Source organism: Pristiophorus japonicus, chromosome 15, assembly GCF_044704955.1.
Source record: "Pristiophorus japonicus isolate sPriJap1 chromosome 15, sPriJap1.hap1, whole genome shotgun sequence".
NCBI classification, from domain to species: domain Eukaryota; kingdom Metazoa; phylum Chordata; class Chondrichthyes; family Pristiophoridae; genus Pristiophorus; species Pristiophorus japonicus.
In genome coordinates, this window is record NC_091991.1 from 70,802,645 (window position 1) to 70,822,991 (window position 20,347).

A 20,347-nucleotide genomic window follows, 5' to 3' on the forward strand; every position below is an offset into this window, starting at 1 on the left:
ATTTCACCTTTTGTGAAAGTTGGTTTAAAGATTCAGAGCAGCTTGTTTACAGTTTCTCGGGCTAACAAAGGACAAACACTGAAGTCTGATCAGATCATTTCCTAGCAGTGATGTAACTTGATCTATAGTAACCTCTCATATTACCTAAAGTCAGAGTGACTTTCAACGCAACTTGAGCTAATAAATCACCCAATACAGCAAAACTGTCGTGGAATGAAGGTTTCAGCTGATGCCTCCAACCGAAAGACTGATGGTGCCAAATATATATGGTTTGCGTTGGTTGGGCCTGACCATCAGGTGGCCATTTTGGTTCTGGCCACTTATGAACTGGCCTCTCAGCCCCTACAGACCAAAAATACACTGTCCCTGCTGTTGCCAAATCTGTCGTGGAATCTAAACATGGCAGATGAGTCAAGAATTAGGGTTGCCGATCCTCCTGGATTGTCCTGGAGTTTCCCAGAATTGAGGATTGATCACTTGGCTGTGAGCAAGCTGGGAGACGATAGGGAAATACAGCTGATGGGCAGCAGCAGTGCACTAATGAGAGCGGGTGTTACTTTGATGGGTGGGTGCTAAGGTCAGTCCTCAGCAGTGCTGATTCAGTACCAGTGTGTGAGTGAGGCAATTATCTAGCGCAATAGGATTTTAATATAACCAAGCGAGCAGATCAGCTCACCACTCACCACCTGATGATGGATAAGGAGTAGGAGACTTATTAACTGTGGAGGATCCGTAAAACTATTAGGCAGAGCAATCAGATCTTGGACCTAAACCAGACGCTGCTTCAAATCCTGAAAGTCTGTTCATTTTAGAAAATTGCCAATAGGTAGGTTTTACTTATTTAAACACGTACTTTTGTACAGTGGAGCCACGGTCAAAAAATGGGCTTTCTTTTAATTCATTCTGTATATGACACATCTCAGCGCAATAATATAAGAAAGAATTAAACAGAGGCAAAGAAAAAAGAGAGTTAACGTTTCAGGTTGATGACCCTTCGTGTTTCTCTCTCTCCACAGATGCTGGCTGACCTGCTGAGATTTTCAGCATTTTCTGTTTTTACAACAATTGTACTTATTAATAATAAACAGGATCACATGACTGATTTGTTCAATGTCACCAATTTACCTGAAACTCTGATATGGTGATGGTCCAGGCTTGGGCTGCCTTGTTAGCTGCAATAAATGTTGCACCATAAAGCCTACTGGTTCCTACCAACTGACAGTGGAAGGAATACTCCTGTGGTGCTGAGATACTGGACACATTAAACATTGCAACATGCAGCTCATCCTGCACAATTTCAACAAAATCCAGAGAGAACCACTTTCGAGCTGATCCAGTGTAGAAGTTGTTCCTCATTAGAAACCTTTGAAGGAAAACAAAATACGCCTCAAATATTTTTTGCAACACCATTGGTAAATCATTATACATTCAAAAGAATTGTTTTTCTGTAATATGCCATCAAAAATAATGTGTTAAAGTCGCAGATCCAATGTTGTTGAATTGTTAGTCTCTTATGACATATTCACTTCAAATGGCAATGAAAACCAAAACAATTGCAAGAAAACACAATTTTTGCTGTACATTTGCTATAAATTGACAAAGCTTAAAAGCTTGACCAAATTTAACAACCTAGCATGCTTTGGGAAGCCAAGAGATTGATTCCTGTGGGAATTTTTTTAAATTCTTGAAGCAACGAGCTGTTTTTGCAAATAAGGGGGTGTAACCGACCTTGGATGGGAACGAACTGTTGAGCTATCACAAGGAAAAACAAGACAATCTGTAGACAATGATGTCTTTGAGGCTACTGAAGTAAAACATAAAACATTTAACCACCTGACTGTTGATAAGAAGAAATGAACACGCACGCAGTGGGCATGTTACCAAGTTTTGAGGTATAAACAGTGCTGTGAAAAGACATTCGGGCTGAAAATCGAGGGCTACCTGGTCAGTTGCCAGTTAAAGTCTTGCATCTAGTCAACACCGAACTGACCATCACTGGTGTTAATACATATGTGTGCTTGCTTTTTATAGCTTGATTTTAAAGTAAGGGAATAATTCTATGTGTGCTGATAAACTGTTAGACAGGGCGAGGGGGTACTTCTGCACAACCTACAGCTTTGTGTGAACTTACATGCAATTTCTTGCTGATTTTAAGTAAAAATAAGTTTTTCCACACATTCATTGTTTTTGTGTTGTTTTGTTCCATAAATCCAAAGCAAGGAGTTATTTGCGCATGCCTGACACAGAGAAGAAATTAAAAACATATAAGAAATAGTCGAAGGTGAGGAGAAGAGGAGAGGCAGAGAGAAATAGCACAAAAATACATAAGTAACAGATAAGGAAGAACAAAAGCAAAATCCTGCAGATGCTGGAAATCTGAAATATGAACAGAAAATGCTGAAAATACTCAGCAGGTCAGGCAGCATCTGTGGAGAGAGGAACAGAGTTAGCGAATCAGGTTGATGACCTTTCATCAGATCTGATAGGAAGGACTACATTCTTCGACTTGCTGTGTACACTGCCATGACACTGAATAGTAATAATATAAAATAAAAGTATTATATAAAAATAAGGACAAAATGTATGACTTTAGAATTGGAACTGTATTATGTCTGCAAGCCCTGGTTCTATTATCTCCTGCTCTTTAACCCCACTTCACTTAAGGATTACATTTGTTCTTGATGACCCATGTGCATCATGGGAGGTCAGTGAGTAATTTATTAAACATCTTGCATCCAAACACACTTCCTGTTAATTTCTTACACGGTGTCAGCTGTGGCTCAGTGGGTAGCACACTCAGAAGGTTGTGGGTTCAAGTCCCACTCCAGGGACTTGTAGCACATAACTCTAGGCTGACAATCCAGTGCCGTGCTGAGGGAGTGCTGCACTGTTGGAGGTGCTGTCTTTCAGATGAGATGTTAAACTGAGGCCCCTTCTGCTCTCTCAAGTGAACGTAAAAGATCCCATGGCACTATTTCGAAGAAAAGCAGGGGAGTTATCTCTGGTAACACTGGGTATATAAATCTGTCACTGAACCAGGAAAAACATGTAACTGCATGAATGCCAGGAGCCAGACTGCAAATTAAAAGAATATAAAAGCCACTTTAGATCTGGTTTTAGTATAGTTTAAAAGCTGTTACCACATTAAAGAGTTCTTGAAGGCCCTTTGATTGTACAAACGCAAATCTCTGTCACTTAGTCAGGCTTACCTGATTTCCAGAGTGTTAACACAGATACTTGGATTTGTTTGTAGCGAGTACTTGAGAGACAACCTAAAGTAAGGTACATAAAACGATGAGTTTTATAAAGTGTCTTTACATTAACGCAAGATTTAAAACTGAACTTCAGAGATCTAAACCCAAATTTGAAAACACAAGGGGCTCAATTTTCCTCTTTGCCGATCTTTGGCATGCAGGAGGATTAACGGCCGATTTTTTTGTGCCCGATTGCATCGGAAAAAAAGTTGGAACTTTTGCCAAGGTAAAATTTCATTTTGGCGCTGCTGTACCCGAAGTTAAATCTGGGGGTGGAGCTTCAAGTCTGTGCCAAAAGCTGAGGTTGCCAGGGTAACGAGAGACACACTGAGAGCTGAAGCTCCACCTACCTGCGAGTTGAAGTTCCACGACCAGGGCTTGCAGCGGCAGGGGAGCAGGGGAGGGGTTTGGAGGATTGCAGCAAGACTGGGAGGTGGAGGGGGGAATTACCCGGGATTGCAGCAGGACCAGGGGGGGGGGGGGGTGGGGGTTCCTTTCGGCCTGGCATTGCAGCAGGGCCAAAAGCGGGGGCCAAACACCAGAACAAGTAATCTTTAATGTAAAGAGATGCAAGGAACGTACTAAACATGATTATTATAAACTATCTTTATGAATAAGACTAAACTGCAAAGAAACAGCTCTGATACAGACCTGTGTAACAATTTCCTTAATTTAATCTAGGGTTTTTCTGATTAGTACTCGAGGCCACTCGGCACCGTCTTAAAAAGAAATCAGTGTTGGGGAAAATCGCTTAAATGGCCAAAAACGGCATGGAAATCAGTTTTCACCCAGACCTGCGCCAAAAAATCTGGCGTACAAAAAAATCTAGTACTGACAGTTGCCACCGGCATACAAATTTTGAGGAAAGTTGAAAAATCAAGATTGCTCAAAAGAAAATCAGCGGACACCAAAAAAAATGGTGTCCACTGGTGGCGAAAATTGAGCCCAAGGTAAGCACAGCTTGGATAACTCTGAAATGACTACTGTCCTATAAAATCACCAAATTAGGGGAAAGTAGAATAAAAATATTATTGAAAAGTAATACTTATCCGCCTCACTTTAGGACTTGAAAACATAAAATCTAGGCTGACACTTCGGTGCAGCTCAAATAAAGTGTAACAATGATATTGACAAGACAATATTAGAGTGCCCAGAAAGAACACAAGCATTCCTGTGCATTTAGAAAGTTCAATAGTTGGCAAATGTAGTTCATGGTCACTATGATATTGTGCACCAAGTTCAGAGAAAAATCTGTTCAAACGCATTGTAAGCCAACATTGTAAAAGCAATGCACAGATCACCAAAATTACCTCAGCAATCTTGTGTGTACCAGCAATTTGTTCCTCATTTTTACCCCGGGTTCTGAGTATGGGTGAGACAACATTCTCTTGTTCCCTCACTTGTATCCATGCTGCTCTGGTGCTGCTCTTTGTTGCAGGGTAGCCCTCACCTTTCTGACGAACATCATGGAGCTGGAGCTCCAAACCCGTCGAACTAAATGGGACAGTTCTCACCCTTGTTGGTCTCTAGATTTGTTCCCTCTTTGTTGCAGGACAACTTTAAGGGTGACCAGTAACCATTTACCGGCTGCCCCCACCCATTAATTAGTACTTCACAACAAAAGCCACCTTTATTTACATAGTGCCTTTAACGTAGTAAAACGTCGAGGCGCTTCACAGCAGTGTTACAAGACAAAAGCTATAATTTGACACCAAGCCAAACAAGAAGAAATTACGGCAGATGACCAAAAGCTTGGTTAAAGAGGTAGGTTTTAAGGAGCGTCTTAATAGAAGAAAGAGAGGTGGAGAGGAGGGAGTTCCAGAGCTTAGGGCCCAAGCAGCTATGGCACGGCCACCGATTATTGAGCAGTTATAATCAGGGACACTCAAGAGGGCAGAATTTGAAGTGTGCAGACATCTCGGGGGGTGGGGGGGGTTGTTGTGAGGCTGAAAGAGATTACAGGGATAGGGAGGCGCAAGGGCATGGAGGGATTTGTAATCAAGGATGAGAATTTTGAAATCGAGCCGTCGCTTAACTGGGAGCCAATGTAGGTCGGCGAGCACAGGGGTGATGGGTGAGAGGGACTTCGTGCGAGTCACAATCATAGGCAGTCCCTCAAAATAGAGGAAGACTTGCTTCCACTCTAAAAGTGATTTCTCAGGTGGCTATACAGTCCAATGCGGGAATTACAGTCTCTGTCACAGGTGGGGCAGACAGTGGTTCAAGGAACGGGAGGGTGGGACTGGTTTGCCGCACGCTCCTTCCGCTGTCTGCACTTGTTTTCTGCATGCTCTTGGTGATGAGATTCGAGGTGTTCAGCACCCTCCTGGATGCTCTTCCTCCACTTTGGGCGGTCTTGGGCCAGGGATTCCCAGATGCCGGTAGGGATGTTACACTTTATCAAGGAGGCTTTGATGGTGCCCTTGAAGTGTTTCCTCTGCCCACCTGGGGTTCGCTTGCCCTGTAGGAGTTCCGAGTAGAGCATTTGCTTAGGGAGTCTTGTGTTGGGCATGCGGACGATGTGGCCCGCCCAATGGAGCTGGTCGAGTGTGGTCAATGCTTCGGTGCTGGGGATGTTGGCCTGAGCGAGTTGGCCGGAGGTCCAACACCACATCCAGTGCTCCAGCGCAGCCTTCGGTCGCCTGAGGAAGAGAGTGTTTGACAATCAGGACCTCAACTCTGGCACCAAGCTTATGGTCTACAGGGCAGTAGTGATACCTGCCCTCCTAGATGGCTCAGAGACGTGGACTATATACAGTAGACGCCTCAAAGCGCTGGAGAAGTACCACCAGCGCTGCCTCCGCAAGATCCTGCAAATTCACTGGGAGGATAGACGCACCAACGTCAGTGTTGGTGTGAGTAACACTTCCAGTGCATCATGCTTTGTGCACTAGGAGCATTGAGTATAAGATGAGCTGCCCTCACATTATACCTGTAGTACAGGTTTGTGCAGTGCCTGATGCACAAGTGCCACTGTGCCTTGAGTGTACGATCTATCCCAAAATGAATAAAAACCACACCTTACCCAATAGCTAGCATTCTCCTGGTGAAGAGATCCCAATGCTTGAATTATAAAGAATTAACTCTTGCATTCACTGATGTCACATCACAAATACATACGTACAATAACAAGTTGCGTGTTTGACCACATTGATATGAGCTCTGTGCACACCTCAGAGGTTTTACCAAAATACGAGGTGCAAAGTAAACTGAACAAGATTCACTGGAGCTTCCCTCACTCCCACACACTTAATTAAATCAGACGCTGCTACAAATTCACATCCACGCTGGTGAAAATAAGCCTCAAACAATTGTTACAAAGCTCATCAGGAACACCTTTCCAAACCATATATAGGCTTACATTGCAAAATGTTTGACAAAAATACCTGCTGCTTAGCCTGAAGAAGCTGGCATTTCAGTTTAGTATTGCAATTTCTTCAACTTACGTGGTGTTAGTGGTTGAACATATGGAGCTACTGGAGTCCACTGAATTGGAAATAAAGGTTTCATTGGTCAAGTCGATTAATGTTCCATTGGCTGCTAGTTGCAGACTGGTAGCATGAAAGAGAATGCACGTGTTTGTGCCATTCGTAATGTTCAGGGGTGGGTATGGAACAGAGCTGGTTGAATCCGTGGCCATTAATCTTCGTCCAGTTTGAATCATTCCAACGGTAGTCCTTTTAATAACCTGAAACAGTAAAAAGAGACAAGCAGTATCAGCCAGTGACCCTAACATATGACCCACTCACTTATGTACCAGTCAGCAGCACCTAGGCCCTTACTATGGCCAAATAAACAATCACTGCCTTGGTGCAAATGCTTGCTTCAGGATGCATGAAAACAACACCATTGCTCCACAACTATCTTAACCTGGCCTATTCTAAATCAAGTCTCACGACAATACAAGACCAATTAAGCCACTTTCTTTTTACCCCAGTTGTAGTGTAGATGTGTTCAGTGTGGTGTTCCCCTTTGCATGCCTTCTACAGCCTAACCATTTGCTCCTTCTTAGTGTTTCACCACTAGAAGGAGGAAGTGAAGTGATAGGCTATTTTATTTACCTTGAATGGTTAGAATGTGGAACTCGCCACCTCAAAGAGTAGTTGAGGTGAATAGCACAGATGCCTTTAAGATGAAGCTAGATCAGCACACGAGGCAGAAATGAATAGAAGGATATGATGATAGGATTAGATGAAGTAGGGAGGGAAAAGGTTCGGCATAGACCAGTTGGGCTGAATGCCCGTTTCTGTGCAGTAATTTCCATGTCATTCTATGCAACCTTCCCGAAGTAGAGCCTGCAGTGGCCAAGCTGTAGCTCAATCAGGTGGTCACCAAGGACTGCTAAGTGCTGCCCAAAGGACCACTGAGATTCTGATGGTACTTTGGGCGGAAGTTTCATGGAAAAATCTGGGAAAGACCACCTGGCGGCAAAAATGGGACCTACGCGCGGATTCTGGGCAGGAGCTCCCATTCTCGGCGGCAAATACAATCCTCGGCAAAGTATCGCCGAGGATTGAGTCGGGCCCAGTGTGGGGGGAACTGATCAAATAAAAAACATTACAAAAAATCTACTGGCAATCCTTCAGGGGTCCCCATCCACTTAAGCCCCTGTAAAAAAAATAAAGAAAAGGAGACTGTTTTTTGCAAGTCTTTATACTTACCGTTGAGGTTAGACCTGCCTCCATGCGGCGGTCTTTTCCCCTGCTGGAGCGGAGGACCACCTGGACCAAACTGGCAGCTCGGCAGGTAGGAGGACAATTCTGGGCGGCACACGCCAGCGGACATCAGTGGATGGTACCCAGCGGTCTTCTCTTCCCGCCGGCGGGAGGCCTCCACCAAACTCGCTCAGAGGGGAGACCGCACAGAAACCAGCGAGACAGCCGAGAAAACTTGGCGGCAGCGGACGGTAAGTCCACCAATTTCAGGCCCCAAGTGTCAAGGAGTGAATGATTGAGTAAGTAAGAAAAGAAAAGATCCAAAACAAAGGATAATACTAGCCAGGAGCTTGGGGAAGACTTCAGACCTCCCTCTCCCAACTCTGTCCTTATCCTCCAGACCCAGAATCTCCAGGGCATTTTCCTTGTGAGGATTCAAGAGTCCTAGATTAGATGACTCCCGCCACCCCACCGCCCCCCTCCCCATCCTGCAACTGCATACACTGACACCGGTTATGTGCCGTTTTATCTGGCAAGCAGATAGAAAAGTAACATATGGGAATAAGGCATGAGATGTTTGTCACCCATGTGCCCAGTCCAGCAGCCACCTTATACGTGTCTGTGAACCAGCAGAATGCAGGTACATTGCACTGGCAGTAGAGGCGGATTAGCCATGGGACACTGAGCCCGTGTCCAGGCGAGGGAGCGATTCTGCCAGCCGACCCTCGAGCCCGATGAGGAGACATTCGGTCGGTGGTGGGGTGGTACTTTGAAAAAAATCTAAAATTAAAGAATTGCATTAGACTTCGTTTCTTTATTGAATGCCTAGCTTCCCATTCTAAGCAAGCCTATTACGCATGCGCAGACCAGGGTGTGGTCCATACTAGGGCGTCAACCTTGTGGAGAGAGAGAGGAAAGAGGGTGTGAGTGCTGGCATTTCTCCTGCTGTTTTGAGCTTCTTGCAAAGGTACAATTAAATTATGGAGGCAATATTGACAATGCCATACCTTGTGCAAGGCTTCTGCATGATGATGTTGTGGAGCAGAAGATTGATTAGGCATCATCGCCTGAGGAACCTCAGAGCATGTAGGATGATGGACAGGAGGCCTAACCCACAACGAGTATATCGAGACAGCCGTTCATACCTGCACCTGATGCAGATTGTGTGAGAAGGCTGCGTTTCCGCAAATAAGTTGTAACTGAGATCTGAGTTAGTAAAAGCAGACCTGCAACCTAGAAGCATCAGGAGGACTGCTTTGTAAGTTGAAGTAAAGGTTACAGTTGCACTTTTATTCTATGCATCTGGATCATTCCACACCATAACTGGGGATGTGTGCACCATTTCTCAACATGCAATACATATCTGCATTCGGCAGGTGACTGCTGCATTATATACCCAAAGGTTCCCCATGACTGCCCACGCTGTGGGCTTCTCCAGGATTGCTGGCTTCCCAAAGGTACAGGGCTGCACTGATTGTACCCACATCGCCTTGCAAGCACCTTTGGAGGATTCCGATATGTACAGGAACAGAAAAGGCTTCCACTTCATGAATGTGCAGCTTGTCTGTGACTACATGCATCGCATCATGTCAGTTTGATGCAAGATACCCTGGGAGCACCCATGATGCATTCATCCTATGCGAGAATGCTATATCTGCCATGTTTCAGCAGCAGCCAGAAGGACAGAACTGGCTGCTGGAAAACAAAGTGTACGACCTCGCCACCTGGCTCATGATGCCCCTACGCATAACCCGGACAGAAGCTAAGCAGGAATAAAATATGTCGCACATTGCGATGCGCAGCATAATAGAGAGGACCATTGGCATCATTTCTAATGCCTGGACCATTTCAGAGGCTACTTGCAATTCTCCCCTGAGATTGTCGATCAGTGTGCTACATGCTGCACAACTTAGCCATCATGAGGCAGCAGCAGCTGGTAGTAGAAGACCCACCTGAGGTAATAGTTCCTGATGATGAGGAGGAAGATGCAGATGACGAAGAGGAGGACGAGGAAGCCATGCAACTACCTGAACCTGGAGCATGACGGCGGAGGAGGGCAGGCCATCGTGCCCCTTTAACGATTGTTCGAGCCTTGCGCCAGCAGCTCATCCGTGAACGCTTTGCTGCCTGATGGCTCAGCGGCAACTATTCCAAATGGACCATGTTACCTGTTTGGAATTGTTCCATAATGTTGTGTTGTGTTAATGGAACAAATAATGGAAATGATTAAGTTATAATTTAAAATATATTTTATTCTAAAGTTTAACACTTGCTTGTACTTAACTTAACTTTAATTAAAATATTCTTGTATCAAACTTTAAAGTTTTCAGTTAAGATCACCTACAAACTTTTAAACTTGTAAATTTACATCACTTACAAAAAACTTTTAATTTGAGAACAGTTACAACAATAATAACAACAACAACAGCAGCAAAAAAAGACTGCGCCCATCTCTCCTCCATCTTATTCTAAGCCCGCCCACTACACTTGGTTGTGGTGACTCCACTCCTGTCCGCAGGCGGTGGCGCAGCATTTCTCGGGTTGGTACCGAGCTTATTCTTTTGAGCATCTCGGGTAATGCTCACTTCTTGATGGGGGGGGTGGGCAGGTGGTAATGTGGAAGGCCCGGCTTGAGCCTCTTCAGAGGCTGGTCTGGGGATTGGCGTGAGAGTGGCAGTTGATTCTGTCAATGGCCGCGGTGTCTGGGCGTGTTCCCTTATTGCAGCAGCTAACTCCGACATTCCCTTCCTCATGTTCACTGACAGTGTATCAGCGACCTGCGACATTCCCTTCCTCATGTTCACTGACAGTGTATTAGCGACCTGCGACATTCCCTGCCTCATGTTCACTGACAGTGTATTAGCTGCCTTTCTTGTGAAAGTGTTGTTACTTCTCCCGACAGTCCCGATATCTCACCACCCACCTCACTGATGTTGCCCTAGAGTGATCGCCTAAAGTCAATGCTCGCCCCACTCATTGCCATCATCTGAACCACATCTGTTACATCCTGCATCTCAGGAGAGCGCTGTCGAGCTCTCATTCCGCTCCTCACCCTGGGTGTGGCTCGCTGCATCCCACTGGGACCCGCAGTCTCAGACTGTGCGAAACCATGGAATGTCCCAACACTCGTACCACTCAGGAAAGGGGCTGGCACCTCAATGGGCGCTACCTGCACCTCCTTAGAGTGAGTACAACAGTGAGGGCTTCATCCTCCCCTCCCCCTCCCCCCCATGCTCTTGGTCTGGAAGGTGGGATTGGAAGATATTCTCCTCTTCAGGCTCGTCCGCATCTGAATCTTCTTCTGCATGGCTTCAGGGTTCGCCTCAAGTTCTGCAAAATAAAACAGAACAGACAAATGGTTAGCAGAAGAGGAGGGGGAAGGGTGACATGAGTAGGCTCACACAATCCAGGCAACAGGCTCATTTGAAGGATCACGATGAATGATAGCCCATTGCATCAACCAAAGCGTAGTTGACGGAGACATCTCCATGAACCGAAGCATGGCTAGCCCGCGCAGTACTTAACATTTACCAGAATGTAGAATTTGCAGGACTTACCCTCTCCCTCGAATGTGGGCCCAGCTTGTGCAGTGGTGGTTGCTTTTCACCAGGCATGACCCATCAAAGCAGTGACCTTGTCTTTCAAGGTTGTCAGTGGGTGCAGATTTGCTGGGTCTCCTCCTGCTGTGTGCCACTTTCCTCTGCAAAGATGAAAATATAACTTTTCAGAGAAGGTGTCTTTCTGCTGGGTGGGACATACATATGGTCACATTTACAATGGCAATTCCAGTGAATAAATGAAAATATTACTTACACTAACTACTTGACCAAGGTACTGCTACTTCTTTTTGCACTGGCCTCCAGACCACAGGGTGGTCACCATTGTACAATAATTTTCTGCAAGTTGGTTCCAGCGTTTCTTCATTTCTTTTGGTGAAACTTTTAAGTGACCTCTGCTGGTGTCCAGCTCATGCCATCTGGCCTCAATTACAGTAACTAGTACCACCACTTCCTCTTGTGAGAAATTCTTGGTCCTTGAGCCGTGTTGGATATTGCAACTCCGATTTTTTCCCACTGAGAATGAAAGTTCTCCACACAGTTCTCACACACAACTGGCTCTTTAAAAATGGCTGAATGTAGTGTACTGGGCATGCACGCCCATAGCAGTCACGTAAAAACATCATTTTTTGTCCCGGGCATGTGCAGAAGGGCGGGGGGGCATCCTTTTTTCGGCGCAGACATTAGGCTTCACCTCCCCGAAGCTAAAGGACGGGCTGCACAGCGCCAATTTTAAAAATTACAATGCGGAAACTTTCAAGTTATTTTTTTGGAGTAATCGGAGCCAAGAACATGGGGGTAACTCTTGAAATACGCCAAAAAATGGCATTGGGGAAAATTGAGCTCAAGATCTTTACTATTTATCAGTGTTATTATTTAACTGAGTTATTATAGAATATATTTAATATATAATATATAGGTAATATATAATATATTATAATAATATATTATAGTATAAGTCCACTGTAATAATTTGCTATTATATTTATGCATTTGATATATATGCTTTCGTTGTTGAATATACTGGCCTATGTTTCCATACTCAGAATCAGAATCATTTATGAAATGTAATGAACATGAACAAATATAACATTGGCCTATTTGGATCAGTTTGCCCAGGCCCATCAGGCCCTTAATCTGGCCCTGACTGGCAGTGTGCTTGGTATTTTCTGCTCGTCACATTTCATGGTTCACTGCTCAAACCCTGATCACGGCAGTAATGCAGAGTGTCCTTGATGAAACATGGGCATACCTGTGCATTTGAAAAATAAGTGCAACAATGGAGTGCAACTTCCATCTGTAATACTGCATCAGGCCTACACTGAAGTTTTGTTGTGATGAATTGTATAGCAACATTGTAAAATTAAACAGAGTGTGAACATGCCTACAAACTAAGTCAGCAGATTTCTTCCTCGCATGTTTCCAGATTCAGTATTCACTCTTTCAGCCCTCTCCTTCCAGACTCCTGTGGCACTGACTTTCAATGGAGAGTGGCTCTCTGCAATGGAAAGGACTTTCAATGTTGCATCATTCAATGGATCTGTTCTAATTTGAGACCCTTACTGCCGCCATTTCTCCCTCTCTTCAGTAGCAGGACAGCTGTACTGGTGATCCCTTGACCCTGATATAATCCCAGTGTGTCATGGCACTGTGTGTTGGGAGCACAGTATTGATATGTTTATGAATCGACCAGTTGTTGAAAGAAAATTGTTTGTTGTTGAAGAAATCACAATGGTGATTGCATAGGGGAAAGTATAGAATGATAAGAGCAGATACTATTAATAAGAGCCAGAAAAGTCCTACTTCACATTCCAATTCAGGTACAACTAGGATGGCTTGCATTTTTGGGACGAGTAAATTAGAGCCTCAGATTTTTAGGGACCCGTAGTATTTGGAGTTGGGCCATGTGCGTCCATTTGTTGAAGTATTATCTAAGTGCCCAGGTCTTCAAGGTCAAATTGATCTTCCACCTATCCAATGAGGACACATCAGCTCTTTCCACAGTACAATTATAACATTGTGTATTGCTCTCAAAGTACACTGCTAGTCTAACATGTTACATTTCAGGAATCAAACTAGAGTTATTTTCACCTGTGTCGGATAGGGATTTGAGAGCATTTTGCTGTGAATCCAGCAAAAGATTACAGATTGTTCCACTATAGTTCTGTGGTTACTTATTTACCAATACTATTTGAATAAAGGGAAGAAACCATTCCATATTTTTGTGACTGATGACAAAGACAAGTTAAGAAGATAGCTTCATTGATTAAGTCTGACAATTCACATATTAAAAGTAGAAGGACATATTTTACAGATGGAGGAGTCAGGGATTTGCACCAGTGAACACCAGTAAATTTGTTCAGCTCTGCTGACTTCCAGAAATCCGCTGTGTAAAAATTCATCTATCGCAACTCAGTCAAACTTTTCTTCAAATTAGAGTCAGTTTTATTCGACTGATTTAGGGAAATTATTCCTGATTTTTGTTTTCTGATCTTAAGATATTTTTTCCCATTTTTCTGTCTATGCCAACAATGAGGAATAAAATCCATGATTTGTGCAATCACCAATCTTGTTTTTGTTTAATTGAGTCCAAATATTTTGCTAACGTGGAGAGCTGATTATTGAGCAATGTGGACTAAACCCAAACACCCTCTTCGCAATTACTGTATCTTTATCCATAAAAACAGAGATAATTAATTCAGATGTTAAAATAAATCATTTCATGCTTACTTGACCCTTGATCTAAATATCAGAATCGATGGACTACAGATGTTATACAAAGGTAAATTATTAGATCCTCTACTTACAGTGAGGAGCTTCATTTAAAGGGAGCACAGGTTAGAGATAGAGCTGCAATTCTATAACATCAACTCTCTGACCCACACTCCATATGCACAAGGCTCCCCACATACGATTGGGACGGGCATGGGGAATACAATCTGTACATTTCTTGATGACACAAATGCAGGTTGTTTGGTAAAGAGGAGGACTGTAAAAAAAACTTCAAGATGACATAAACAGGTTAGCAGAGTGGACAGAAAGGAGGGAATGCAATTTGGTTGGAAAAAACAAGAAATGGGTGTATACACTTAATGGAAAGACACTGAAGGGTCTGGATGGACAGAGAAACCCTCGGGGTTCAAATACATCATTCCCTGAAAGTGAAAATGCAGGTCGACAAAGCCACAAAAATGGTCAAGAGCATTTTGGACTTCATAAATTGGAGTGTGGAGTACAAGATTAACGAAGTAATAGGAAATTTATACAATACATAGATTTAAAGTAATTGGTAGAAGATTTAGAGGGGATTTGAGGGGAAATTTCTTCACCTAGAGGGTGGGGGGGTTCAGAACTCACTGCCGGAAAGGGTGGTAGAGGCAGAAACCTTCACAACATTTAAAAAGTACTTGGATGTGCACTTGAAGTGCTGTAACCTACAGGGCTACGGACCAAGAGCTGGAGAGTGGGATTAGGCTGGATAGTTCTTTGTCGGTCGGCGTGAACACAATGGGGAAAAATGGCGATAAATTTCCATGATTCTATGATTCTAAAACATGCTTAGGCCACAGTTAGAATACAATGTGCAATTATGGGTGCTACATTACAGAAAGCACAATAGGGAGTGTTACAGCATGATGGTAAGGATGGGAACTATAGTTATGAGGAGAGACTCGAGATATTAAAACTACTTCCACTGGACCAGAGAAGACCAAGTAGATTTAATCAACGTTTTTAAAATTATGAAGTGCTTTGGTAGCATGAAAAGAGAAAGGCTATTTCCTCCGGTTGGAGAGTAAATGATGAGGGATCATCAATTTAAAATCAGCACGAAGAGAGTGTGAAGGAAGAGGTTAGGAGAAATGTCTTCATACAGAGGATTGTTGGAGCATGGAATATTTTGTCACAGGATGATTGAGTTTGAGAGCATTGAATGCTTTAAGGGAAGACTGGATAAATATTTGAAGCTGAGGAAGAAACTGAGCTATGGAGAGAGTGCAGGGCAATGGGTTTAAGTCTTGGATTGTTCTAGCATACAGTCAGTGCAGACATGATGCGCCAAATGGCCTCTTTCTGTGCAGCTGTTAGTTCATGTATTGTGCTGCTCCCGTTGATAATTTCACACAGTAAACCACTTTGATTCATGCAGCAATTAAGAGGGGGAAAATAGAGTACGAGAAGAAGCTTGCCGGGAACATAAAACTGACTGCAAAAGCTTCGATAGATATGTGAAGAGAAAAAGATTAGTGAAGACAAACATAGGTCCCTTACAGTCGGATTCAGGTGAATTTATAATGGGGAACAAGGAAATGGCAGACCAATTGAATAAATACTTTGGTTCTGTCTTCACGAAGGAAGACACAAATAACCTTCCGAAAGTACTAGGGGACCAAGAGTCTAGTGAGAAGGAGGAACTGAAGGATATCCTTATTAGGTGGGAAATTGTGTTAGGGAAATTGATGGGACTGAAGGCTGATAAATACCCGGGGCCTGATAGTCTGCATCCCAGAGTACTTAAGGAAATGGCCCTAAAAATAGTGGATGCATTGGTGATCATTTTCCAACAGTCTATCAACTCTGGATCAGTTCCTATGGACTGGAGGGTAGCTAATGTAACACCACTTTTTAAAAAGGGATGGAGAGAGAAAGCGGGTAATTATAGACTGGTTAGCCTGACATCAGTGGTGGGGAAAATGTTGGAATCAATTATTAAGGATGAAATAGCAGCGCATTTGGAAAGCAGTGACAGGATCGGTCCAAGTCAGCATGGATTTATGAAGGGGAAATCATGCTTGACAAATCTTCTGGAATTTTTTGAGCACGTAACTAGTAGAGTGGACAAGGGAGAACCAGTGGATGTGGTGTGTAAGGGGAAAACGGGAAGGCTTCTCCTCCCTCGAGCGGGCCCCCTAATATAGAGGGTCAACACTCGCCCCAACTCGCGTAACAGCCCCCGGAGTTAGCAGACGGAGACGAATGGCAAGGTATAACGATCTTTTATTACGAACGTCCGGGAACACTTCTCATCACAGCCGCCTGTGAGTGGAGATGCTCCCCGAACAGCACAATCATACAACTTTTATACATTTCAAAAACCCCTCCGTTCCCTGGTAAGACCTCCCTAGATCTCTAATTGGCCTACCTTATCAGTGCTACTTCTCCAATTGGACTACTTTATTAGTGCTACTTTGGATTGACAGGCCAAGACCCTCGTGACCACCTTCGGCCGTGACTAGAATGACTTCATTAGGTCAGAATTTGTTGATTCTCCTTGATGTCCGTGAGTCTGCCTCGAGCCTCTTCGCAAGGTCTCATCAACATCTGTTTAGGTTCTCACATCATATCCTGTCGGAATATTATTGAATTGATAACTTCTGGAACCTTGGTACTGGAATGTACAAGGCCAAAGAGAGGCCTTTTACCTCCTTATGGGTCAGTGCAGGAATCAGCACTTTAACCCTTGTCCTGCTGGTACCCCTAATGCCAAATTTCTCTTACAATTCCCTCATTTTGGCCCTTGGCTATATGCCAAGCTGGCCATATTTCCCAATAACTATCTCCTGTAGGCAAGTTCCAGATAGGTCCGTTCACCTGGGTGGCCATCTCCCAAGCTTCAGGACCTCCTGAGACCTTTTCTGCAGTGTTATATAAGGTAAGTCCTTCCTGTATGACTGCTTAAATTTTCATCCCTTATGGCCTTAATCATAGTGTGTGCCCTGACGTATCGTATGGCCTGTTTATTTCATGCACAGGTTAGCCCTACCAGTACCATCAGGACCAGGCCTTGTATTACTACAAGTGCATGTGATATAATTCTTATCCATGGGTGGATCTGAATATTAAGTCCAATGTTCCACAGTTTTGAGTACCAAGGCTGGTTGGCCAGCATCGCGTTAGTGTCTCTTTGTAGGTTTGTCTATTTCTTCCATCAGCTGGATATTGCACCAATCGTTCCTCACTTAATTCGGGTATCTGTTTTTCTTGCGGTTCCCATACTGCCTCCTTGTACCCTTCTCGGAGGGTATCCGTTAAGTGGATGATTTCCGTTGTCTCGGGATGTATGTGGTATCCATTTATGTCTATTTTTCCCATGGGCCTGAAACAGAAGTTAGGGTTGGTGATGACACAGGGGATGACTCCTCCCCTGGTCTTAATCGTCGGGTTGGCTGCTCCTGTGCTCACGCACCAAATCTCCATTCTCTTGTGGAGCAGCGATTGTTTCGGAATCGTGTTCGAGAGGAGTGATACTCAGCATGCATCCGTTTGTTTGGTGGAATCTGCAATCATCATTCGTCATTCGTGGCGTATCTCGACATAAAACCACTTGGTTATTTTTATAGCAATCGGTTATGTCAATGCCTTTCGTACTAATTTAATTTTAATCACCGTCTGGCAGGCTGATGGTAACGCAACCGAGTTTGGTTTCTTACTTCACCGATATTATCGATCTGGTATAAAGGATCTCCCAGTGTTACATCATACTGTGGTATGGACAACACAAATCCGATCATATTCACCCGCCCAGTAATACATCTGAATTTTGACACCCATGCGTGACTACTCCTTCATACCTCGCACGTGTTATTCATTAAACCAATATCTTTTCACAGCCGATATCAACTAGTATTTAGTAAGTTATGTCTTTTTCCATCACAAACAACCCTTTTTTTTTCAGCACCTATTTAGTACGTTATGTTTTTTTTTTCCAGATCTCCTTTCTTCAAATTAGGTTTTGTATTTTACACGGAGGGCTCGTGTCTCTGTAAATTTGTTAATTTAAAATCATCAGACAATCGAAGACACTTTTTCTTTCAAATTCGTTCAATTTGTTTTCTTTCAAAGTTGCGTCTTTATTTTTTTTTCTTTTCTCCATAACTAGAACGGAGTCTAGCACTTAGGCTTTGAGGGCTGCTTTTTGTTATCTCAAATGTTCTAGTTTCAAAGCCGTTACAATGTCTTTTTTCTAAACTGCTAAAGCTTGCCATTTTAACATTTTTTCAAAAGTCCCTTTTACACCTTCGCAGATAGCTCACCACTCTCCCAGGAGTTTGACCTGATCCCTGAAGGTATTTCTAGATTGTTTCCAAACCTTTTAGTTGTTTTTCTCTTTTTTTTGAAGAGATCAGATTTAATTTAATATTTTTTTTTAGTTTGAATCCATCTCAGTACTTTGCTGTGCCTTCTCTTAATATCATCCGAATAAATCCACACCTGTGTTTCTAACTTAAAACTTGCTACATACAGGACAACATTACAAAGGTTAAAAAAACTTTCATTCTGTCTGAAAAAGTGGATGGAACTAAAACAAAAGACAGCTCCCCCATTTTTCCAAACAGGCTTTCAGGCACAGGAAAAATTCATTCCGCAGTCAAAAAATCACACAAGGACTCTCACTCAATGACAGACATTCATAAAAGTCTCTTTTTATTCAACAAAGCTTATTAATTGTTTGGCCGGCTCTATTTTTTTTTGATCCATATGTCACTTAAGATAGTAACTATCAGCTTTTTTGTGGCATTACATAGTTACGCAAGTTACAATTAATGATTGATTTTATTCGCCTTTTTAACAGCCGTGTTACCTATCTTCTTCGGTGCTATGAGGGTCTTGGGCACTCCCTTTAATTCGTGTTAGGTATGCAGGACGTTATTTATATCTATATGTCTTCCCTTGGCGCCATACACTCGTACTGCCACGCTTTGGGTCAATATATCCCGTCACTGCGGGGACGTCGTCTCCATGTCCTCAATATCTAAATGTCTTCTCTTGGCGCCGTACACTCATACTGCCACGCTTTGGGTCAATATGTCTCGCCCCTGCATCGTGCGCTCATACCGCTTCGGGTCAATAGATCTTCCTCTATATCTTCCCTTGCGTCGTACCCTCGCACTGCCATGCTACCTCCACGCGCGTGTTTTAGGATGCACCTTTTGACCCCCTTCCACCCCTAGCTTGTCCCTGTCCTCCGTCTCCATCCCTCCTGGACCTGCTACAAATGGTTCTTTGTACAGATGTCCTTCCCTTGCGGTTTACAATGCCACAGTTCTAACTTGAAGGTGGTAAATTAAAACATACTCACCCCAACAGCTGGGTCATTGTTCCGTTCGGGAAGTTTGTACCCTGCTTGCAGCGCTAAATGTAAGGGGAAAACGGGAAGGCTTCTCCTCCCTCGAGCGGGCTCCCTGATATAGAGGGTCAACGCTCGCCCCAACCCGCGTAACAGCCCACGGAGTTAGCAGACGGAGATGAATGGCAAGGTATAATGATCTTTTATTACGAAGGTCCGGGAACGCTTCTCATCACAGCCGCCTGTGAGTGGAGATGCTGCCCAAACAGCACAATCATACAACTTTTATGCATTTCAAAAACCCCTCCGTTCCCTGGTAAGACCTCCCTAAATCTCTAATTGGACTACCTTATCTGTGCTACTTCTCTAATTGGACTACCTTATTAGTGCTACTTTGGATTGACAGGCCAAGACCCTCATGACCACCTTCGGCCGTGACTAGAATGACTTCATTAGGTCAGAATTTGTTGATTCTCCTTGATGCCTGTGAGTCTGCCTCGAGCCTCTTCGCAAGGTCACATCATTTCCTGTTGGAATATTATTGAATTGATAACTTCTGGAGCCTTGGTACTGGAATGTACAAGGCCAAAAAGAGGCCTTTTGCCTCCTTATCGGTCAGTGCAGGAACCAGCACTTTAACCCTTGTCCCGCTGGTACCCCTAATGCCAAATTTCTCTTACAGGTGTATTTGGACTTTCAAAAGGCTTTTGACAAGGTCCCACACAAGAGATTGGTGTGCAAAATCAAAGCACATGGTATTGGGTGTAATATAATGACGTGGATAGAGAACTGGTTGGCAGACAGGAAGCAGAGAGT

The 20,347-nt window shown here is 43.7% G+C and overlaps 1 protein-coding gene across 1 annotated transcript in view; it reads right to left on the minus strand.

The window, feature by feature from the left end:
* LOC139281507 (V-type proton ATPase subunit S1-like) overlaps nucleotides 1-20,347 on the minus strand; it is an 83,605-nt gene that overhangs the window by 6,692 nt on the left and 56,566 nt on the right. The window contains exons 7-9 of the mRNA XM_070901678.1: nucleotides 6,701-6,942; nucleotides 3,210-3,272; nucleotides 1,126-1,363 (exon numbers count right to left, since the gene is read on the minus strand). Of these exons, the coding sequence (XP_070757779.1) occupies nucleotides 1,126-1,363; nucleotides 3,210-3,272; nucleotides 6,701-6,942 (543 nt within the window). The remainder of the gene's footprint in view (nucleotides 1-1,125; nucleotides 1,364-3,209; nucleotides 3,273-6,700; nucleotides 6,943-20,347) is intronic.